The 25,135-nt window shown below is 41.9% G+C and overlaps 1 protein-coding gene across 1 annotated transcript; it reads right to left on the reverse strand.

Moving 5' to 3' along the window:
• Positions 1 to 2,411: 2,411 nt before the first annotated feature.
• Positions 2,412 to 23,687, reverse strand: LOC116779994 (cyclin-dependent kinase 7-like). Its single transcript, XM_032674501.1, has 8 exons — positions 23,643 to 23,687; positions 15,996 to 16,106; positions 14,770 to 14,888; positions 13,621 to 13,720; positions 12,639 to 12,725; positions 10,811 to 10,960; positions 7,815 to 7,962; positions 2,412 to 2,466 (listed from the first exon to the last, which is right to left on the reverse strand). The coding sequence occupies exons 1-8, from the start codon at positions 23,658 to 23,660 to the stop codon at positions 2,441 to 2,443; spliced, it is 759 nt and encodes a 252-aa protein (XP_032530392.1). The 5' UTR covers positions 23,661 to 23,687; the 3' UTR covers positions 2,412 to 2,440.
• Positions 23,688 to 25,135: the final 1,448 nt, after the last annotated feature.

The following is a 25,135-nucleotide window of genomic DNA, read 5'->3' on the forward strand; positions in this document are numbered from 1 at the left end:
GATGGAACAGATGGAAATGGTGTGCCTGCTGCATTTGAGTTGGTGGGGAAAACCACTCGGGAGGTGCTGTTGAGCTGGAGGGAAATATCGACCCTACTGGGCTGGATTGGGAGCAGCTGATGCTCCTGTCCCATGCTGCCAGTGCCAGTGATGGGGATGAAGGGAAGAGCTGTTCTCTGAGGATTGTACCACTGAACTGGGGGGGATGCTCCGCCTTGGGTGGGCTGTTTGGTGCCTGCATGGCTGTGAGCTCCACTCCCAAGCCTTCAAAATGGCTTGTAACAGCACCACTTCCTGTCCAGGGAGGAAGTAATTTTAGCCCAGGCACTGAAATATTTAGCAAATCTTTAAAACAAAAGGCACTGATTCCATTTCTTTCTGGTTTCCAAAGGGTGCCTGAGCCACATGGGGTTAAGATGCCCCTTCATCTGGGGTAGTTGGAAAGAGCCAGGGCTGTGGGGTAGCAGTGGAGCAGTGGAGGTTCTCTCTTTTTTTGATAGAAATGAAGGGGTGGGTCTATGGTACATCACCTGAGTTGTGGGGTAAATGTAGAGAGTGTCAATCAAAGGCAGAGTTCAGAGCTGGGAAGGGGCTCTGGATGGCGGCTGTGCCTTAGAGAGAGCACACTCGGCTCCGTGCCTTCCCCAACACTTTACACAACTTTCCCTAACTTTTGGGCAGCCTCAGGGGGCCCCCACAGCCACTTGCCTCTCCTAGGCACTAATGGGGGCTGAGTGGACCTTTTTCAGGCAGAAAAGCAGCTTTTGAGGGCTCCCTTTTCATGCCTTGCTGGAAAGAAGAAGCCATGGAGAGAGCCCAGGTTGTTGTTTTGCCAGCTTAGAAACCATGGTGTGCCTCCATTTTTGTGCGCTCTCCTAATGAGTTTTTTCCCCCAGACATTTTTGTACTAATTACTGCTGCTTTTGCTTTATTGGCAGCATATTTTTGGGATCTTTTTTTCATTTTCTGAAATTTGTATTTTATCGATATAATTTTAAGTATTTTGGAACTAATGTTTTTCCACTACCCAAAACTAATATTGACTTGGTCCCGGCGGCGGTGCACAGATCAGGTAGGTGAGCAATTAATAATAATAATTTTTAGATTTCTGCCGTTTTGTGTACTTTGATTTTTGACCGATTTCTGCTGTATTGGGATGACACAATAAGATACAGAGATAATTTGCATCCAGTGTTACTTTGGGAAAGTTTGCAGGATGTTCCTCTACTGTGTTTATTCTCAGATTTTTCTTGTATAAATGATTATTTGTTTTAAATCTCTGTTTTGCCGTGTTGATCAGTGTTGTGTATTGTTATAACAATATCATTGCAGCGTCAGGACTTTGTTCCTGATAATGAAAGCCAGCGGAACAAACTGGGACCTTACCTTTCTTTCAACTTTTGACAGTAAATACCTGGGCACAGGACTTCAAAGCAAACAGACACCCCTGACCCCCTCTTAATATTTTAAGAATAAAAAGATGATGAGAAATAAGGACAAAAGCCAAGGAGAGGAGGGTTCAGTCCACAGCAATACATCGAGGTATGACCTATCAACTTTCTTTTTTTTTTTTTTCTGTAAAACCTGTGAATACCCTGTTTACTTTGACAGCCTTGGGTTACTGTCAGTGCTTAATAGAAAACATTTTACTGATTTTGCTTCCTTTTTAAGGAATGACCTTGAGATTGCTAGCATGCCACACCCTAATTATTTTTGGTAGCAATTTCCGAAAGTTGTGTTGTGACTTAAGGGCCCATGTCCTAGGCAAAAGGTACTGTACCTTTATTCAGGGCAGGCCTTGCCTCTGTAGGATGTTTTTCCAGCTTTTGAATTTCAGTTTTTAGGTTTCTTGTGTTGTTAAAAATGACCTTGTCGGTTTAGCCATTGCTGCATTGCACCATTTTACATACAAGGCAAATTTTTCTTTGAAGAATCTCAGAAGTCTAAACTTTAACTGAGGGCCATACAGAAGCCTGATGTAGTAGTAAATTATAGTAAAGAGACACAAGAAAAAGTTACATGAGTGAAAAAAAGCTCATTTTAAAATATAAACTGGAAAGTGCCTGTTTGTCTGATACCCCTTACTTCAAATTTTATTTGAGCTTGTAGAACTTTGATACTGTAGAGGTATTTTAGAGTATTTTTATACAATTTAACTAGACTTTGTCCAGCTGGCGATGGCATTTTGTATCATAAAATATACACTGGGACTGTTAACAAGAGGTACAAAATGCTTTGCTTGTTTTGTTTATTGTATTTTTGCTCAGTCTTTTTATTTACTTTTGTCAAGTAATGAGATTCTTTACAGATTTTTATAAACTTAACCTTGGTGTGGGAAAAACATTCCAATTTTACCCCATGCTGGAATCGTGTTAGCTTTGGTTTTCAGACTGCCAGACTTCGGTAATTTTCACTCATTTTCATACACCATCCACAGCAATCAAAACATCAGTTTTTTTCGTAATCCTGAAAAGTGTAAATCACATTGTTAGTAAAGTAAAGGGGTCCAGCCCTCTCCTCAAGGTCTGATACCATTCTCAAGATATATCTGCTCTGAACTGCTTAATGCTGCTTACTACAGTGGCAGTACATGACTTCTAATGAAGCTCAGAGGGTGATAGAATCAAAGCACACTTAAATCAGTGTGTACTCCAAATGAGTCACAAATTCTGCAATTAAGTATTGTGGCAGTTTGAGCCACATTAGAAATCTAAAATGCAATTTCCAGGCTTCTCCCCACCCCTTCTCACAATTTATCCTAACACTGGAGAGAAACTTTCAGGCTAGAGGCTTCTATAGGGGAAGGGGGAAGTATATACATTTATTTACACAAATAAATACTATACAAACTAAAGGCAACTATATATATATTACATTTCTATCAGTCAGTCCTTTCAAGCCCCTCCTTTAACTTTAGTCCAGGAGTAGCTTTTCAAGGTTGATACGTAACACAGTCTTTTGCTGTGGAAGTGTTCTGGGCTCCTGAACACTCCCCCCTCACCAAAGTTCCAGTTGTTTGTTGCAGTTTCTCTCCTCACGAAGTCCAAGAAGATAGCTTTGAGTCCTTGCTCTTCTGCTGCTGGTGATTTCTCCCTCTCGGTGTCTCACCTTGGTTCGTAGGCTGCTGCAGTGTAGCTTATCAAGCATCTGTGTCCTGGAATCTTCATTCCTCCACGTCAGTTCTTGGCTGCCCCCGGTCAGCTTTGGCAGGTAACTCTTGAGCTCTTGGATTGCCTCCAATTTCGCCTGGGATTCTTCTCCCGAGCGCCAGGCCTACTTCCACGGCCCAGTCTCTTGGCTCAGCTTCAATGTTGAGCCTCTCCTCCACTTACAGTGGAGGGAAAGAAAAAGCCCCCCTCTACAGCTTCACTGCAGAAAAGGAGGGGGAAGAGGGCTTGGCTGCAAAGCCTGCCTCTCTCCTCTTACCTCAGGTGCTGTGAATCTCTTCCTTCACAGCACACACTCCAAATGCTGACTCTAACTCTAGGCAAAGGCTGAGTTGGGGGGTCGCAGGGCTCCCCTCTCCCCCCCAGAGGGGAAGAGAGGGAGCCCAGCCACCCCCTGGCCTTGTCCACCTACACGCAGCAGACAGCAACAGCCAAACAACCAAGACAGAGCTGCCAATCACTTCTGGTGCTGTGATATATGATTTTGAGCAGAAGCGAACAACATGGACAGTGATTGGCTCTCCAGGGAACACTGTCCTGGCACCCAATCACCTCTGAGCCCCCCCCAGCCTCTCAGGGGGGTCAATCTCAAACTATGACAGTATTAATTACATTTGGGATACATGTAAGTATTTTTCTTTGTTGATATAAAAAGCTAACCAGTCAACTGTTGGCATGAAAAGCTAACCAGTTAATTCTACTTTGAAACCTAAAAAAAGCAAGCTGTTCTAAGCCTTAACCCTGTCCCACCACACTAACACTTAATTTTTCTTACATGCTGTCAGATCCAGGACAAATTCTTAACCTTAGATATGAATAGAATGGCTTTGGTTTATTTCCAAACCAATGTAGAATAGTTCTGATATTAGGTAGATTCTTTATACTGCATTAACTCAGGAAAAAGTTTAGTGTACCTACAGCTCTGTAGGAATGCAGATCAATAAGACTGCTTCCTGGGGAAGCAGTGCTGCTTTTGGTTAAGTGCCAGAGTGAAGACTGACAGTGATGTCATCATAATATCAGTGTCTCCACGTACCACACTGAACAGAAATAAGTGGCAACAGCAGACAGAAAGTATGCATGCTTAATACTTTTCACAGGCAGTCATCCATCCAGTGACAGTTTTTCCCTGACAATAGAGACTGTTTTCTGAGAAGTACTTAAGTTTGGTGAACACGCCCCACAGGCTACAGGGTTTTGTTGTTGTGGAAAAGCAGCACATAGGGTGATGGCAGGAATCTTTGTCCTGACAGTCAGGTCCTGATGCCAATATTTTACAAGAGGGTATCCATCAGTAATCACTCAGTCTATTTTGCCAAGCTCCAGAGTGCTACCTTGACAAGGCTAAGGAAATGTATTGTGCAGGATGCAAGGGCAGGCCAGTCTAAGAATTTCAGGGAATACAGTTTATTTTTTTTTTAATTACTTTTGCATATTTCCACCCTTAATAGCAGTAAAAACATGCTGTCCTTCAAATTTTATTTAAATAAAGACTGTAGGATTATTCTTCCAAACAACTATTCAGATTTTAAGTTTAGATGGTAATGTCATATAAGGATGGCAAATGAAATCCAGGGCAGCAGATTTGCTAGCTCTAACATTGGCTCTCTCCTTAAACATTTGTTGGCACTACCTTTGAGACCTTCTGATTCTGTCAGCCCAGCTAAGGCAAAACCAAAACATAATGGAAAATCCATATCGGAAAATCCATTATGTTTCCATTTCCACTTAGTGGAAATGATACTGCTTTTTATGCTGATACTCAAATGTCTCAAAAATTAATGCTGACTTCTTAAATGCCTCATTTATAGCTAATCTCAAAACTCCTAGCATTTAACACATAAGCTTGATTTCATCTTGTTGAAGATGAGACTTTTTGAAAGATGTTAAAGCAATTATTGTTCTAGCTTTAGACAACTCTGGAAACTCTGCCTATTGTCAAATACAACAATTAAGTCACAGAAATCAAAGAAGCATTTCTCTTTTTCCTGTCCTTTAGTTAACAGGCCTATTTTAGGGCATGTACTCCAAAACACTAATCACAAACCCTCAAATGATCTTTGCAAAAGGAGCTAAAAAGCTTAAATTAATTGCCTAAGCTACCATAACTTGACAAGTTCCCACACATCAGTTGACTGATGATACTGGGGTCAGTAAACAGCGTGCAAGTAGTCAGCTGATTAAATTTTATTTTGAGGTTGAAGTCTTAAGGTAGTGAACCTGATGCATTTTACTTTTAATTTGACAGACTTAGAAACAACCATTCAAAGTGCCTAAAAGTTAAGTTAAACCCTAATAATGTAGTTGTTTCTCTGAACTCAAGAGGAGAAACACACTTCTATGGAAGCATCTCTATTACAAAAAGGTACCACTTATCGGTGGAGGGGCACGGAACAGATTGCTCACAGGCCAATTTGGTCAGCAATATGTCAGTTTATTACAAGAAGGACACTCATTATATATACTGCTGCTACACCTGGACGTGTGATTCTTCTTCACACAGCATTGGATACATAAGAGAAACATACTTTGTTGTCCACTGCTAATTGGACCACAACAGGTGTCCATATGAGCTGAGGGCACACATTCACCCTCTTGAAACTCCACCTTAACCTTGGCAGGGAGCCTTCTTTGTCCTAACTTCAAAGGCTGAAGCCATATTAGCTACGCAGTTCTTTTACTGTCTGCACCCAGCCATGCCAAGGCAAGGCCTACAGAAATGCAAAGGAAATTGTTCACACACGATCTCTATTCTCCCAACAACCGCTTTTGAGTATTATTGAGTCTTATACTGGCAATAACAAAATGGCTGATGGTAATCTGACAGCTGCTATCTAGCATATTCCAACTGTTAAGAAGACCAAGTCCAAGTTTAAGAACCAATATTTGCCTCTCTGGTAGAAGATCTGAGTAATTCAGCATCAGATACAGGTGTTGAGTCCTGAGCACTTTTCTTGCCACGAAGATATGAAATAATGCTACTGTTTGGGGAAGACTGAAGGAGGGTGTCATGGGTTAAGATTGGTCCCCCCTGAGAGGCTGGGGGGGGCTCAGAGGTGATTGGGTGCCAGGGCAGTGTTCCCTGAAGAGCCAATCACCACTTGTTCGCTTCTTCTAAAAATCATATATACACAGCCACCGGAAGCTGTTGGCAATGTTTCTGTTGGTGTCTGCTTCATGTAGGTGTAGAAGGCCAGGGGGTGGCTGGGCTCCTTCCTTCCCCCTCCAGGGGGGGAAGGGGAGCCCTGCGGCCCCCCCAACTCTGCCTAGGCCACAGTTAGTAGGCAGCATTTGGAGTGAGTGTTTGTGAGGGACGCGACTCACAACACCTGAGGTAAGAGGGAGGAGGCTAGGCCCTCTTCCCCCCCCCTTCCCCCCCCCCGCAGCTGCAGGATGCTTGGGACAGTGTATAACTGGACCGAGCTGCCTTGTGGCCAAGGCTAGGGGGCTTTTTTTCCCCCACTGAATTGAGGCTGGTGGGGGGTGGATTTTAAGGCTCAGCATTGGGAGCAGAGCCAAAGTGGACAGGCTAAATACAGCTCGGTGCCAGGGCAAATTAGAGACGGACCAGAGAGAGGCCCGGAGGATGTCCTTCACAGTGATTTAGACACAGGACAGCCAAAAACCCGGAGGAGGAATGAAATTCCAGGACACATATGTTGATAAACTGACTACACTACAGCAGCCTACAAACCGAGGTATGAGAGGAGAGACTCAAAGCTATCTTCTTGAACTTCATGAAGAAGAAAGAACTGCAGCAAACAGCTGAAGGTTGGTAGGGAGTGTTTAGGGGCCCCAAACACTCCCACGAGAGAGAGACTGGTTACTTATCAACCTGAAAAGGCTTTTCCTGGACTAAAGTTAAAAGGAGAAGCTTCAAAGGGACTGATAGAAGTGTAATATATATATATATAGTTGCTTTTAGTTTGTACAGTATATTTATTTGTGTAAATAAATGTAAATACTTCCTCCTTCCCCTATAGAAGCCTCTGGCCTGAACGTTTTCTCTTCGGTGTTAGGATAAATTGTGGGAAGGGGTGGGGAAGCCTGGAAATTGGATTTTTGGATTTCTAATGTGGCTCAAACTGCCACAGAGGGTCACAGAAATGTGCTTCATGTTCCTTACCCGGAATGGTCTAATTAACTTGCTTACCTTATGAGAAAGAAAGCAGAAATCTCTCTGAATCTGATCTACATTTTCCAGTCTGTCATTTCACAGAATCACATGCTATGTTTTGGACTCTCACACTCCTCTCCTCATTTTGTTTTAAGTGGTGTAAAGTTAAATTACTTCCACCTAAGTAAGATGCCTCAGGAAAAAAAGGCTCATCATAATAGCCTATAATTTACTGGGCAGTATCACACACCATTAGAGCAATTAATGGAATTGGATATTTCTAACAGATAGATATTTCTAAGCATCGTAGAAGAGTCTTTTTTGTACTAATTCTGTCAGAACACAAAACTAAGTCATTCTCACCCCAAAGCATTTATCCTAAACCACAAATCACTGAAGGGTTTCAGCTGGTGTTGGTGCCCAGGGAATTAGTCCATTCAGAGAGTTTGTGTTCTGAAACACTGAAAATATCCCATTCTCTCTGAGCATGTAGCTCCTATTTTAAAATCAGTGAAATATTAAGAGGTTACCTTGATCTATTCCTTCTGGTTTTTTCCTTTTTAAATTTAAAAGTGCATTTTGTTGCTCCTTTACAGCTTCTGCAGGACCGTTGGGTCTTGGCAGCTGATTTCCTGGAGTGGGTCCTGGTTGGTTACTGAAATACTTCTGTTTCAATGCCTTAATGACAATGGAAGAAAAATAACCAAGTAATTAGCATTAAGTGTCAGAATACCATTTATAAAGAGGTTATAATGAAATAAAGCACTTACTATTGGGACTTAAAAACTACTTGGACATTTTTATACTAGAAGGTGGCCTTGGGGCAAATCAAGTGTATGTTCTCAATTAATATCCACCCCACTTAGATTTGGTAAAGCAAGGGATAGTTATTTTCAGCTAGCACTCAGACATCCTAACAAACCTCTAGACTATTTTGCAAAAGGTCTTGTATAAGCAGTTTCTAGCTCTGAAGAGCTCACATTCTGAATAGACTGAATAGTCTTAGATGAGACAAGAGTCTCATCGGAGTTAAGAGTAAAGTAGGAATAAAGAAAAATTAAAGAAAAATTAAAGGAATATATCTGAAATCTTGATTAGATCCAGGACTTGGACACCAGCTGTTTTGTTAGCTTTTAAGATTTCTTTACTGTGCTGTTTCTACCCTGTAAACTATGAGAAAGACACAATTTCTATCGGAGCAGAAGACAAACACAAGTGAGCAAGGTTGATTTCATTTAGTGGAATTACATACCCTATTTTAAATTTTAGGAACTTCACAGCTTCCATAAAGTGTGGTTAACAAAAAGTGGCTAAGGTGTCTCCTAGGCAATCATTACTCCTGCTAATGCCAGTTACATGATATTCAATGCTAGTTATAAATGAAATCAATACTGTAAGCACAAGTTGTTTCCTGCCTTAAACTGTGGCATTGCCAATAAATAGTCTAGACTGGTGTCATGGTTTGAGAGCTTCAAAAATCCAATTCTCTAGTCCAAACCCCCTCCCACATCTCAACCCAGTGTGAGATGGATTTTCCAGACACCACACAAGACTCAAAATGGGGGAAAGGGAATATATATTACAATGACTGTACAAAATAAATACTACAATACATTATATACAATCTTAGCTATCTCCACCATGACATAAAAGTATTTACAATGGATCAAATCTCTTTTCCCCTCCAAATAAAAGTCCAGGAGGGAAGAAGGAAAGATCCTTTCCACTTTCAGAGCAGCATTCTCTTCAGAGTAGCAGTCTATCTCTCTCTCTTCCATGCAGCAGCTGTAGCTGGATCTCTGCCAGTACACACGAGGGGGTATCCAAGCCCTCTCGGCCACTTGTCTCCAAGCGAGGGTCTTCTCTTACGTAGGCTGTGTTCACCGGGACAAGGGTCACTTCACTATGTCATATCACGAAGCTCAGGGGTCTTTGTGATGGTCCCTATCTTCAGGGGATTCAAGTTCCCCTACAGAGCTTCTGTGCTCTGTCTCAAGGCAGCGGGAGGGGGCCAAGGTCACCCTCTCCGCATTCCTTCTCAGAACTTTTCAGCTCCTTTCTGCAGTGCTGTAGCACTTCAAGGCTCTTTCAAGTAAGAGTCCATCATCCTCCTCTCTCTCGGAGGTCTCAGAGGGGTTTGGGGTTTTGTTTCAGTTCTTACTCAAACACTCTCTCTCTCTGTAGAGCCTAGTCTTGCTCTCTCTGCTGCTGGCTCTCCTTCTCTTGGACAACTCTGTGTCTCTCTTGCTCAGCTGCATGTTTTGTTTCTGCTGCTTCTCCCTTATCTCTTCTGGCTCTCTGCCACTGTTCTCTGGATGCTACTCCTGCTGCTGCTCCTGTTGCTTCTTACAGTAGAGAAACTCCTTCAGCTGTCAGCCACAGGTACTTAGCCCAGCCTTATGCTGTTCCAAGTCCCTGTAGTCCCCCAACCAGGGGCTGGGGGGCCAGAGCCCCCCAGGGGACTCCTGCCCTTTCTCCTTGTGGCCTTACAACATGGCTACTTCTTCAACAACTACAACTACCTTCTCTTCCGTTCTGCTTGTGATATGTTTATATTTTGCAAAAGCGCTCATTGGGTAAAACTTCAATGGTCACCACCCCCTGGGGTTTTACCATTTTATAACTTCAGGGGGAAAACTCTTTTCCCACCACCACAACTGGAAAAATACACTGTCCTACAATATGATCTGAAAAATCACTTCATACATATGTACTGGTGTCCCAAGCATAGCAGAACTAATTATTTGGAAACTTATACTGAATGTTCTTAAAGATGGTGGCCAAAAAAGTCTGAAGGTGCTCTGAAAAAGTCTTCTATAAAAAGATACATAACATCTACACTAATCCCCTAGATTCAGATCTGCCTTGTCTAACCAGCAATGAGGGAGCCCTGGCCTTAAGGGAACAACTCTGTTCATTGCATGCCTCCCTAACAGCGTAAAGTGACAGAAATACACTTTTCAAACTGCCAACTGGTATATCTTCCTCATTACAGAAATCAATATTGTGAACTAGAACATTCTGCAAGATTTTCCTTTGAAGTCCATTTCTCACCATCAGGGAGTAGTGAAAATGAAAGTATAATGGAAAAGGATATTTAGACGAGCATCATGGTTTAAATCACCACAGAATTTCACGTTAAAAAAGCATCATGACGGTTTAAATGAAATTGAAGAAGACACTGGATGAAGTAAGGCTGAAAATCTTTCAAACCCAGGGAATAGGATATGCTATATTAAGACTTAACCTTCAAGCTTTAGGTGATTGAATTCCGAATGTCAAATACGGCTGTCTAAAGGCCATGACTCATACACCTTTTAATTGTCTACCTTTGCTCTACACTGGGAACAGAGATGATCAGTTAGCATTATCCATGCCTTTCAGAGTTCTCTAAAACACTGGGATTATGTTTTCGGAAATTCATGTAACATTTCATTTCAAACCTGGCTTACTGGCTTTAAAACACATTTATTTGATATTAACAGTAGGTTAATGCACATTTGGACATAACTCAAGTGTACTATACCTGAGTAACTGTAACCCTAGTGCAAGGATTAAATGTGAATAAGCCTTGAAGAAGATTGAGCAGATCATCACCAGCCGCATTGAAGATATGTTGAAGTGGCATTCCAGGGAAAGATTTAAATGTGACATAGTCTGGAAGACTTGTCATCCCCTACAAAGAACAAAAATGGAATATATGTTTTTTACTTAAGAGTTCAGTTTTTCACAGAAAGCAAACTTCATATGGCTGTCTTTCAGCAGAAGCAAATCATCTTTCAAAACACCTTGCTAATACTTGGTCACTGAAATAACAAATGTAGGAGTAGTGGGTCATACCGACTTTTTTTTTTCAGTAACTGTTCCAGTAGTTTTACACTTTCCCTCTCCAAATGATCTGTCCTTCCTTTGCTTTAGCGGTGACCAGGCCAAAAGGAAAAACTGTTAACAAAGAAAGGAAGTAAAAAAGAACTTTAGAGTGGATGCAGACAAATGAAATAAAGGTTCTTTTTGTGATCTGACATGGTGGGAAGGAAAATATTCACAAAAGAGCAAGTGTTTCTCCACATTAATAAAATTAACTTCATTTTGAGCTACTTTTGAAATGCACAACTGAAAATTTATATGGGCTGTTGGAGGAGGGAAGGAAAATGTACACCAAGCAGTTAAACAAAAGATGAACTGCGTACTTTTTTTCTCCTGTAGGTATGAAATCAATACCATTGTATTCAAATTCTAGCATAAAAATGATCTTGTAACAATTATCCAAATGTAATACTTTAGTAGTATTTTGTCATCACACTTCAGCAAGTTTGTCCATGCAAAATAAAATATTAACAATAAAGTGAAAAATCTACTCAATCAGTTACAATCTTGATAGTAGAGTTTTCAATTATTGAAATGCATGGGCTTGCAAATTAACTTAGGGATGCATCATCTCTATTGTGCTAGCCAATCTCCTATTCACTCCTTTCCCCACCCATATCTTAACTCTTCCTCTCCAAAGAAAGCAGAAATGTCACTGCAAAAACCTTTATGTGTTTTCATTCAGAATCCCAGAGCAACAGCAGAATTGTGTGGGGTTAACAGTGCCTCATCCGGTATTTCTCCATATGGCTACAGCTCCATTTCATGATCATGTACCATAGCATTCCAGTACAATTCACACAAAAGAAAAGCAGCATGGAGAGGGAGTAGAGGTTAACAAGTAAAGTGAGTGCTTCCATAGCTCAACAACAATTCCTGATCGGGGAATTCAGAACTCCTGGTGTGAGTTGCTCATCAGAAGTTATGCCCCACTTCCTGTCAGTCTGCCTAATATCCATAGTTAGGTAGGTCATTGTGTGTCCTGACAGTGAGTTTTGCCTAGTATTACTGAATTTATTGTCACTTCATACTAATTTGTATTTGTTACCGTACCGTTGCTGAGACAAATTGTTCATCCCTAAAGCTTTTGGTCTGGTGTTTCTTACTGTATTCCAAACTATAACTTACCTTGGCCAACTTAGATCCCTATAAATGGTTCCTACTTCTGAAAGTGATGAAAGCCTTACAGGTTAAACACAATTCATTAAACAAGCATCCCAAAAACATTAAGCAACAATAATTACACACCAGTAACCATAGGAAACTGTGCGCACACACAGAAAGGAAACCATAAAGTGTTGTTAATCTTGCTATTGATCAGAGGCTTGTCAAGAGAAACAACAAATCTCAGCTGCTCTGTGAGATGAGGCAACTGCCTTCTGAAAATCTACTCAAGTATTCTGGTATAACCTTTCATTTATTTTCAGAAGTTAAAATAGAGAGTATCAAGTAAAACTAATGTCAGTCCGTTAAACAAAAGGACTCACAGGCCACTGTTCTTCTGTTGGAGCGCCCAGTGTTTCAAATATCCTTGTCAGCTGGTCAAGATCAGAGTCTCCAGGCAAAAAAGGAACCTAGAAGGTAACAGCATTTGATTTAATTAAGTTCTGAACTTCAGTTTTAGAGTGGAGCTGTGAGTGATCATTCATCATTGCAGGGCAAAACACCTCTGTATACCATCTCCCCACAAAGAGCTACATTGAATATTGAGGCATTCTACTGATGTCTGAATAGATTCTGAAAGTTTCTTGAACCTGGGCTTCATAATGTTGACTTGACAACAGGGAACTAAACATAAAATTACACAACCACATTAATGTAAAATAACTAAACACGGGAAAGATTTTGCATCTTAGTTGTCAAAGTCAGTTGGTCATGGTGATCCTTCCATCATATGTTCCCTGAAGTTAGCTTTTATATATATATTCAGTACATTTAAAGTGAATTGTAACTGGATTAGAGAAGATAAACTGAGGAAATGAGATTTAAGCATGAGGGAGAGTAGACACCCACTAGAATAGAAAACTGTCTTATCAGTATCACATATTATTTAAACTAAGCAGAAGACTGAAAAGGGGATATCTGCCCAGTTCAACTTGTACCTTGCACACCCAACACACAATGGAAGTAAAAAGAAACTTTGTGATCACATTTCTAGAAGGCTGTGTGAAACTGTAACACTAAGAGGACTGGAAGAGTTACCTACTTGGCATCTCCCAAGGCAAGACTGTGACAGTTTGTTGCAACTTTTTTACCCAACCGTTTTGAAATACTTCCAATGCTTGTGGATGCTTATGAAACCTCAGTCTATTGCAAAACTTCACTTTCATTACAGTTAACAAGGTTTTGGAAACTTTCTTCTACCCTAACTGTCTTTACCTGCTAATGTTAGCAGGAGAGAAGCAGCCCATATAAAAAACTGTAGTGCACTAAAGAGGAAATACAAAATGCTTACATTTGAAGACTTATCCTGAGGAGCAATTCAGCTAAAATACAACCAACAGCCCACATATCAACACCAACACCATACATTCTAGCTCCAAACAATAGTTCTGGGGCTCGGTACCATCTGAAAAGAAAACACATTTTGGGAAAATCACCTGGCTTTGCTCATGTCAAATGCTGTATATTGTAGCAATGCAAATACTAAAAAGAGGATGCTGCTTCTGCCTATATACTTTTCAGACACTGAAGAGCTGTAGTCTACCCTACAAGTCTTTTGTTTAAGAAAGACTGAAAAAAATTGTGCATTTCTCACCATAGGGTCACATGCAACCACAAATTAACTGCAGTTTCAATTGAGCTGATTACAAGCAATGGAACTGCAGGCATGCCAAGGAAGAAAGTTTTTAACTTGCAGGTTTGCAGGTTATAAAGCAAAATTTTCTTAAAATTTTATGTTGAAGGAATGACAGCAAGACAGAACTCCTTCCAGCTTCCAAAAATCTCCATATCAACAAACCTAAGTATTGAGGCTGGCTTTATGCAAAATGAGCTTTGTTGTTTAAAACAGCTACTTAACACTGCCTAGGAACAATTAAGTTTAATGCAATGACCTGATACACCCTGTTCTCAAACTACTGTGGAATTTCTGCCTTTTGAACAAAGATGTTAAAACAAACCAGCTTTGCATGAATACTTTTAGCATTACAACAGTCAGAAGGAAACACCTTGCATGTTTTGCAGCCCTGCTTTTTAAAGCATACTTTAAATAAGCATGCTATAAAAACCATTAATAAATATTTTAATTGGTTCAAGTGTTTGTCTCATAATAGGTAATGTGACTAGCTACAAAATTGGTTCTAGGTCTTGTGATTAACAGAAAGTAGCAGTTGTCTTGCTCCCAAAACCAGGCTTACAGGAAGATACATATTATTTCCATATATTTCAAAAGAGTATCATACCAAAGAACAACTCCCAGGGATGCATATTGTAGCAGTTCTTATGGAGATTTTGTTAAACAATGTTTCCCTGCATGTTCTTTATGAGGCTCTTGCCACATAACATGAACTAGATGTTACTCTTTGAATATGTTGATATGACATGAGAGAGGTGCCAAGAGACACCTAAAAAACAACTAAATAATCTCTGTCTAAGAAACAAAAGAGAATGTCTTACCTTGTTACTACCTGGTGTGTATAAACTTTATTTGGGCTTCCAAAAGATTTTGCCAAGCCAAAGTCAGCTAATTTTAAAACCCCATTTTCATCTAACAGCAAGTTATTTGGTTTAAGATCCTGTCAGTAGAGAAAGCAAATAATGAATTTTGTCAGTATTGATAAAAGCAGACATATGATGAATCTCCTGGCAGATGTATCATAAGAGTATTCTAAAATGAAAGCTTTTGATTCTATGTGGTCTACGTTGTTAGAAAAAAATTATAAAACACCGGAAATTGAGTATTTAGTCATAGAGGAAAATCATAGTGAGACACACCAATTTGAATATTAACACATTTAAGCTGCAGACTATAAAAAGCCACTTCATAGGTTTTAGCTTTGCTGCAGGAACAACAGTTCTGTTAACCACATAGATGCCAACTGAATAATAAAAAGACCTTGCAAATGTTTCAAATAACTGCAGAAATTCTGGAAGTCATACAGTTTAATACAGTAGCAGTGTGTTGTTGGGTTGACCCCTGGCCAGTAGAGAAGCATCCACATAACCATTTGCTCATTCCATTCTCATGCCAGAAGTAAAGGCAAAAGAAGACCAAAAGCAAGAACAGTCTAGGAACACTATAAAGGCAGTTTAACAGGTGAAGGAAAGAGGAAAAAAACAAAAGCAAGCAATGCAATGGAAATCATTCACCATCTCCCACAAGCAGACAGATACACAAAACAGTCTCCAAGAGAGAGGCAACTTGGAAGGCAAAATCCCCCCTTCTTCTCTAACCCAGGTTTTTACTAATGATCATGGCATTATATGGCATGCAATATCCCTAGGGACAACTTGAGTCAGCTGCCCCAGCTGTGTCCCCTCTCCACTTCTTGCCCACCCCCAGACTACACATCGGGGCAAGGGCAGGGTGGAAAAAAGAGAAAGCCTCAACAGTTCACCTGCTGTGAAAAAAGTTCAATCCATCCCAGCAAGACCCAGTACACAGTGATAATTAAAGTCACATCTAACCGGAGAACCTTTTAAATAAGTATCTAAATGAAAACTGCATCAGTAATTCTTAACATTCCTGGTACTTCTATTGTCTCTCCAAAACAGCTAATATGAAAGCGTATGGAGTGAGAGTGTCTGAAATCCAAAACTACTTTCATCAGACTTTAGACTCAAACTTTATCCCATGTGAGTTTTGTTACAGCATAAAGGCTGTCAGTTTAGTACATGCTTACCCTGTGCAAAATCCAGTGATGATGCAGATATTCTAATCCTTGAAGTGTCATCAGCATATATGCCTTGATGTGAGACTGTGTCAACACAATACTCGTATCCTTTATAATAACCTGTAAAGTTTTAAAGTGACAGTAAAGTTCAACACACAAGATAAACTTATTACCGTTCTTTCAGCTCAAAACTTATTGCAGGCTCAAAGAAAAATTTCAAACAGCAGTCACAAATTCTCTACCATTCTCACTCTTTTACCACAAATATAGGTCTATTCTGGAGATCAGAAATTGAAATCCAGAGCCCAGATAGCCTACAGGAACTCTTCCCAGGTCAGCTGGGACCTCTCTGTAATTCCCAAGACAGTTAAAAAATAATTGAGGGAGATTGTGAAATGACATCAGCCAGCTCTCTGAGGATTCCGGGATGAATCCCATCAGGCCCCATACATTTGTAGGCATCCAGCTGGAGTGGCAGATCCCACGCAAGTTCAGAGACAACTTGGAGTTGATCATTCTCACAGTCATGGGGCTCCAGCTCAGGGCACTGAAACCCCCTTGGTCCATCATCCGTGTTGAAGACAGAGGCACAGAAAGCATTAAACACCTCTGCCTTGTCCCTGTCCCTGTTTGTGAGGTGGCCATCCTCATCCTGTAATGGGCTGGTAATATTTCTATACTGCCAGTTATCATTAATGTATTTGAAAGAACTCTTTTTATTGTCCCCCACATTTCTGGCAGCTTCAACTCCAGCTGAGCTTTGGCAGCACCAATTTTCTCCCCACAGCGGCAAGCAGCATCTCTGAATTCTTCCCATGTCACTTGACTTTGCTTCCACTGGGCATATGCACCTTTCCTTTTTGCCTTATTTCCAAGAGAAGATTCCGACTCAGCCAAACCAACCTTCTGCCTTGCCTGCTTGATTTCTGACATTTGGGAATTGCTGCTCCTGTGCCCTACAGGGGTGAAGTTTAAAAAGTGACCAGCACTGATGGACTTCAGCACCGGCAAAAACATTTTCTCAGGAGACTTTCCTAATTCCATGAGTAGCCTGAAGTCCACTCTCCTTCATGTCCAGAGTTGAGGTTTTGCTGGCACTTTTGTTCCTGTCAACAGAGATTTTAAACTCAATCCCTTTGTGGTTGCTGTGGCCAAGATGGCCACCAATCTCCAGTTTGCTCACAAGATCCACTCTGTGAACAAACAGCAGATCAAGGAGGGCATCTTTCTGAGTCAGCTCCCTTAGGACTTGTTCCATAAAGTCATCATCCAGTTTTTTTAGGAATTTTCTGGCCCAGGTTGTACCAGGTGTGTGATGCTCTCAGTTAATTTCTGGCAAGTTGAAGTCCCCCATAAGGACCGGGGCAGTTGACTTGGAATTGTACTTAGTTCCTCCAAGAATAATTCATCAGTGTCATCATCCTGGTCGGGAGGTCTGTAGCAGATTCCCACAATGACATCCACATTATATGTTGGCCCCTTGACTCTCACCCATACATTCTAACACTTCTATTACATACAGTGCCACCTCTCCGCCTCTTCTGCCCTGCCTATCCCTCCTGAAGAGCCTGTAACCATCCAGCAGGGCACTCCAGTCTCAGAATTCATCCCACCGGGTTTCACTTACACCAATGATATCAAATCTCTGGCATTGTAGCCAACACCTCATGAACCAGATTGAGAGATATCATTAGTGCTTGTTTCCTCAAGTTTGGGCACACCATCCCATGGTTTATCACTGGCCGGTGAGGTTGGTCTTGTCCATTTCCCCCTTCCAATCTTGTTTAAAGCTGTCAACAAGCTCCACTAGTTTCTGTGTTTCAGGGCTTCCCTCAGCACCCAGGGCTTTCACCACCACCTTGACAGATCAGGACTACAACCACCACTTTGACCAACAAACATCAAAATTGCAACAACCAAATCTCATTGGTGGATCCAACAGGTGTCTTGCAGGTCCTTCCAGTCTTCTGGGGGATCCACAGCCCTGCTCCAACTGCCTGTACTGGCACTGCAGCCTCACTCCAGCACCACGCAAGCACCTCCTGGTATCAAATCCAAGCTATCCGCCATTTTCTGCCAGCACTGACTATGCAACCATTCCTGCCAGGTTTTCTGGGAATAAGACTTCTGTCTGAGGTCTCCACCCCTCCAAATTGTCTCAAACCAAGGCACACAAAAATGCTAAATGTGTCACTGAACTTGAAATTATGTTCCCAGTTATTCCTTCTTTCTCCATGCAACCTAAGCAACTCATCTTTGTATTTACAGCAGTTTCCTCTTCTATTTCCACAAAGACCAGTAGGTATGGTCACTTCAGTAAATTTTAAAAAATACACAAGTTTTCTACATTCTTTGATTTTTAACATTAAAAATCTATGCAAACACCCTGTTTGAAAGCATTTTCTCCACTATTCTTCAAAGCCTGCTTGTTAATACTACTTTCCTGTTCAGTAATAGCTATTCATAAACTTTAAGCTGTTTGAGACTTACAAGAGACCTAAGACTGCACAAATTTCATGTATCATCAGTCAGTCATGGCTAGACTTCGCGAACGAAGATTTGGGAAGGGCTCTACCCACGTTTGTTACAAGCGCGCTGGTGGTTAAAAAGGTCAATACGAGATAGACAACTCCAGTTGCAAAAGGCACAACAGAAAGACTCAGGTGGTATATTCTGCAAGGCACGATTCTTTCTGCGTTGTCTATTCTCCTCAAGAGTGATCCTGTGTGCTTTCTCAAAAGCATCAGCAGTGCTAAAGATAGTGTCTCCAGACCTCCCGACTGGAGGCCAGAGTAGACCAGTTATGTTGATCAATATGGCCAAGGCTGAGATGTTATTTCAGGGAGTCCTTGTATCTTCTCTTCGGGGCTCCTCTCATGCGGCAGCCGGTGGCAAGTTCACCATAAAGCAGGATCTTAGGGAGGCAGTGGTCCTTCATCTTTGAGACGTGCCCTGCCCAACGCAGCTGTGTTTTCAGCAACATGGCCTCAATACTTGTGACTACTGCTTGTTCTAGAACAGATGTATTGGTGACATAATCCGACCAGTGGATGTTTAGGATTGTATGGAGGCAGCGTTGATGGAAGCGTTCTAGGAGTCGCAGGTGGTGGCGGTAGATGACCCACGATTCGGATCCATATAAAACAGTAGACAGCACAATGGCTCTGTAAACACTGATCTTGGTGCTTTTCTTCAAGTGTTTATTTTGCGAAACTCTTTTATGGAGTTTTCCGAAGGCACTATATGCCTTTGCTAACCTGTTGTCTATTTCCCCGTCAATCTTACCATCCGAGGAGATGAGGCTACCTAGATAATTAAACTGTTGGACTGATTTGAGCTCTGATTCGCCAATGGTGACATGGGGATGATGGAAGGCTTCCTGAGGTGCAGGTTGATAGAGAACTTCTGTCTTCTTTAAGCTGACTTCCAGCCCAAAGAACTCAGCAGCATCTGCAAAGCAGGATGTTAAACTCTGCAGAGCTGCTTCTGTGTGGGCGACAAGGGCGATGGCATCAGCATAAAGCAGTTCCCGGACAAGATGGTTTAAGGTCTTAGTATGGGCCTTCAGTCGCCTTAGGTTGAATAGGCTTCCATCAGTACGGTATTGAATGTAGATACCGTCCTGATCATCGAGGTCTGCCATGGCCCTTTGTAGCATCACGCTGAAAAAGACTGTGAATAGGGTTGATGCAAGAACACAGCCTTGTTTCACACCATTTGTTATTAGAAAGGGTTCAGAAAGTGCGTCACCATATCTGACTTGTCCGTGCTGATCCTCATGGAGTGAGATGATCATTTTAAGGAACTTGGGGGACAACCTAAACGTTCCAAAATCTCCCATAGACCTTTTCTGCTCACAGTATGGAAAGCCTTGGTGAGATCAACAAAGGTTACATAGAGACCTTTGTTCTGTTCCCTACACTTCTCTTGCAGTTGTCTGAGGACAAATACCATGTCTGTGGTACTCCTGTTGACTCTGAAACCACATTGGCTTTCAGGTAGAATTCCTTCTGCTATAGCGGGTATTAGTCTATTCAAGAGTATTCTTGTCAGGATTTTGCCAACAATGGAGAGCAGAGTAATACCACGGTAATTTGAACAGTCTGATTTATGTCCTTTCTTCTTGTATAAGGTGATGATGACTGCATCACAAAGGTCTGATGTTAGTTTGCCTAGATCCCAACAGTGCACCACAAACTCGTGAAATTTAGCATGGAGTGCTTGGCCCCCATGTTTCCAGATTTCAGGTGGAATTCCATCAACCCCAGTTGCCTTGCCAATTTTCACCCACTGTATGGCTTTAAGAGTTTCTCCCAGAGTGGGGGCAATATCCAATTCATACTTCACCGGTTGCTGTGTGATGTACTGAATTGCTGAGTTTTGAACTACACGGTTAGTACTGAAAAGAGTCTGAAAGTGTTCAGACCATCGATTCAGAATGGAGGTTTTATCTGTCAGGAGCGTTTGACCATCTGTGCTGAGTAGAGGGCTTTGGACCTGGTATGTAGGCCCGTATGCTGTTTACAAGGCCTCATAGAATCCTCTGTGATCACCTGTATCTGTGCATAACTGAGGTTTTTCAGCTAGATTGATCCACCACTTGTTCTGGATGTCACGGAATTTCTGTTGGAGCCTGCTGCAGGCAAGACGAAAGGCTGCTTTCCTTACGTGACAGGATGGCAGTGCAAGGTGTCCTTGGTGAGCAGATCGCTTCTTCCTCAACAATTCCTGGATCTCTTGATTGTTTTCATCAAACCAGTCCTTGTTCTTCTTGAAGGAGAACCCTAAGGATTCTTCAGAGGACTGCAGGATGGTGTTTTTAATATGGTTCCAAAGTGTTTCAGGAGAGGCATCTATAGAATCTATGGAATGATTTTCAAGCCTAGTTTGAAGGTTTGCCTGGAATCTGTCTCTCACTGTGGCTGATTGGAGATTGTTAACTTGGAGTCTCCTCCTTGTAAAATTTATCTTTTTCAGCAGGGTCAGCTTGGAGAGTTGGGGCATATTTACTAAAGAGGACAACATGTTGCTTGTTGTGTAGTGGAAGGAATAGGGAGATAATGTGATCAGAATGACCTGTTGGCAGATTTTCGAGTTTAGGAACAATGGAGTTTTTAATCATGAAGCCAACTCCTGAAAGATGCTTTTCGGTTCCGGGTTTACCTGACCAAAAGAATGTGTAACCAGCACCATGTTCTCTAAGGTTGCCTTCTTTTTGGAGACGAACTTCGCTGAGAGCAGCAATGTTGATGTTGAGACATGATAGTTCGTGGGCAATTAGGGCAGAGTGATGCTCAGGACGTCCACTATCTGCAGTATCAAGCACGGTTCTGATGTTCTAGCATGCGAGAGTCAGTTTGGGTACACCTTTGGAGGCAGGTGTATACCTTTGTCTTTTGCTCTTTGTGTGACCGCATTAATAGAAGATGCCTGTCAACCGCAGTTAACCAACTGGGTGAAGGGGGAGATGAGCTTTGATTAGGCCACCTTTTCTCGGCCCTTCTCCAAGTGGAGCAAGCAGTGCTCTCCTTGAAAAAGGCTGCTTGGTCATTCAGGGTGCTGCCCAAAGAGACTCATCTCTGGTCAGTCTCTAACGACCAATGTCTTGAACTGCCTGCATGCAGGGTTGGGTCTGCGGCTTCCAGTGCACCTTTCACCTGCTGTTTCGACCCTCACCTGTCGCTACAGGGCTTTACAAATGTGGATATCACCCTCGAGCCTGCACAGTGGATTTTTTTAGGTGAGACGCAGTATGCACAGAACCCTTTAATCCTAAGGTTCATCGGCCAGGGCTGAGCAAGCTTGGACGGTGGCAGAGAGGTCCTCAGGACGTAGGTTTGCTTAGATTATCCTTCTCTTAGATGGATGGTCTTACAGGGTTAAGCGATTTCCATCTGCCCGGGTTTGGAGTTAGAGTTGTCCTTCTCCTAGGATGACAGTCAGAAGGCTAGTGAACCCATTCTGCCCATGGACATATTATATCTGAGCCTACGGTCTTGACCTGTCTGGCATGGGAGACCCTGCCGAAGGCATGTACCATCGCCAGCGTAGCTCGCAACCGCATAGGGGTACACAGGTTTCTTTCCCACTAAAACAGTTAGGGCAAGCCTTTCACCCCCTACTTTTCTGCCACCCATCTATACTCAAGCTCAGGGAGATACCCAGGAACATCCCTTTGTCCTGATCATCCTTTCAGGATGCAATAAATATATACAAAACATACCGAACCTGGGCAGCAGCCGCAAGTGAGTCAAAACCAAACCGTTCCAGCCCCTGCACCCACCCAGGGCTCGGGTATCTCTCGAGGCCCCAGCCCAGCCGAGACCCCCCAATCCCCCAGAAGAACCCACTATCTACCCTGACCTTATCCTCCCCCCACCGTGTTACCACAGATCTTCCCATGCGCTGCTCACCTGCGACACACCGTACACTCCATACAGGACTGCCCCCCCGGCCCTCCTGCCAGTCCGAGGACCCCCACAGCCTGCCCGACATCCCCCCCCTCCCCCAAACCGGACGGCCAAACCTCTGTGTGCTCCTAGGCTCCCTCTCTCCTCTCCCACGAGGGCGCAGTCCCTGCCAGTGAAGCTCCCCCTCTCCTTTCTCCCCGTTGGTGGCTACCCCGCGGGCGCCCGGGGGCCACCCGGGGCCGCGTGCCCACCCGTGCAGCACGTCGGGGGGGCGGAAGACCCCGCGCCCGCCTGCCAAATTTCATGTATGCTACAATGCTTAATCACAACAGGCCGCAGTCCCAATGGCAGCCTGAGTGACATCACAACACAGTTTAAATGCTTCGTGTACCAGAGCATCATGTAGTACAAGAGTATTTCATTCTTCTTTGTATACTGATCTTCTTCAGCTCTAAATGTTGCATATTTACTATGTAAACAGCATAAATCCTCTAAAAGTTACTCTTTACTAACGTCTATTAGCACAAACCTGATCTAACCTTTTCAAGTCTTGCATTCATCCAGGTTTTAGCAAGCCTGTCAGTATTTCCTTTTAATAATTCAAATGCTACCCTCAGTTCTTAGCAGCATATATATAATGAGCTAGCTTAACAACTACGTTAATTTCAGTTCAGAGTAGATATCTTGTGTGCATACGCAGATCTGTCATGCATTGCTGTCCAGGACAGTCTTCCAAAAACTAAGATTCTCACATTAAAATGTCTCATACAAAGACTTAGGCAAAGACTAAGGGATTTTTGGTCTTGGAGAATGAAACATCTGTAAGATATTGATTTGCAATTACCTAGCATTGCTACATTTGAAAAAAATGTTCCAGTTCATCACTTGGTATATTTCAGTAGCACACTTACCCGAACATGTTTGATATTATGTTTAGCAATTGCATTCCAAGAAGCTGATCAATGACTGAGGTTCTATGCTCTGACTGGAGTCACAGAAAACTAACATAGTAAACACAATGTGTTTCTCGAAGATCATAATGACAAGTATTTAAAAGTAAAGGAACTAATCAAACAAGAACTCACAAAAACTGAAATTACTCAAACTACTATTAAGACACAGTCTTCATCAACTAACATAATCAAAGTCACCTTTCTAATATAGGCAAATATAAGCCTGATAAAATAGCATTTTCACAAACCATCCTAAGATACTGAAAAAAAAAAAGTCTTTAAGAAAATCTTACCTCTAGATCCGTTTCCATAAAATCAAACACCAAGCTAATATTGGACTTGTGTCCAAATACATCTATGAGCTGCAAAGCAAAATACACTATGATTAAGCGTGTTCTCATGCTTCCAGTTTTCTGAAATTCAGCACCACTGTAGACTGCATGTGGATTTTCAGCTTTTTGAGAACTGGTTTAAGTGTTTTGATTTGCAACACAAAAATTCTTACTCAGTTCAGCTTCTTAACTCAGTCTTCAAAAACTCAGAAAAAAATCCCCTTTAAGTATGGTAATAGCATTTTACACCACAATTGCCCCTCCTCCCTGGAGATCAGAAAAAAGAGAAAGAATTAACTTTATCTTACACTACAACAGATAGTGTAATGCACACCTTGTCTTCTCCCCAAACTTCACTGTTCTACAAAACTTCTACCCTTTATTGAGTACATGACTAAGTTTGCCCATGGATTCAACTCTGGGTATCTGCTTCATGTAAGTATTCTAAGTGTTAGGCTTATTAACTTCCTTTCAGATATTCTTAGGTGTGTATTCATCTTTGTAGCAAGCTTTCCAGCAAAAATAAAACTCTTTGGAGAATATCCAAACAGCCCTTTCTTAGGATGAAGTTGTGTAATGACAGAATCAGTTTTTAGTTTGAGATAACACAAGCGTGATGCTGAGTGAAAACGAGATTAGTTAGCCTGGTATTCAACCTTCAAGTTGTGGAAGGTACGAGCTCCATGGTGCAGCTTATTCCTTAGTGTGATGGTCATGTGAACTGCCCAATTGCAACACAGTTGTTTAAACAGTCCATAACAACAGCAACTGTGCCCCTTGCGCTCCCAACATCCACAGAAGTTTTGTCAGGACTACTAAGGGGGCACAACATTGTCTATTGCCTTTAGTACCTGTTTACGGAACTGCTGATCATAAATTTGCCTAACTCCTTTTTGAACTGCTGATGCTAGTTGCTTCTACAATGCCCCAGTCAACAGAGTCTAGAAATTCATTACACACTGAATCAAGCAGTACAATTTCCACTCCCGCTGCAAATATGTTTTAAACACATCTCTTATTTCTAGTGCTATGGGGTTTGGAAATACCAGCTCTGCATGGACTCCATCTACCACTTCAGTTTTATAGACCTCCCCATTCCCAGCCTTTTCCTTTCCAGAGTGAGGAATCCCTGACTTTTTCATAAAGAAGATGCTCCATCCCTTTGCCATTCTAGTTGTCCTTCCCTGCATATTCTCTAACTTCAATAGCTAAAGTAACCACTTTGAAAATAAGTTCACAATCCAGAAGAAAATGATACTTCCACTCTGAAAGAGTTAAAGTATCTGGAAAATTCGTATTTGATCTAATATTTATGGAAGACCTTGTAATTATCGCTATGAGCTAACTGTAAAATATCTTTAGCTCCAGTTGAATACCTGTAGCTGTCAATCTATCAAAATGCAACTGAAACGATACTGATTTTACTCCTTCCAACAGAGATTTTAAACATCATA

This window comes from Chiroxiphia lanceolata, chromosome W (assembly GCF_009829145.1).
Source record: "Chiroxiphia lanceolata isolate bChiLan1 chromosome W, bChiLan1.pri, whole genome shotgun sequence".
Lineage (NCBI taxonomy): Eukaryota > Metazoa > Chordata > Aves > Passeriformes > Pipridae > Chiroxiphia > Chiroxiphia lanceolata.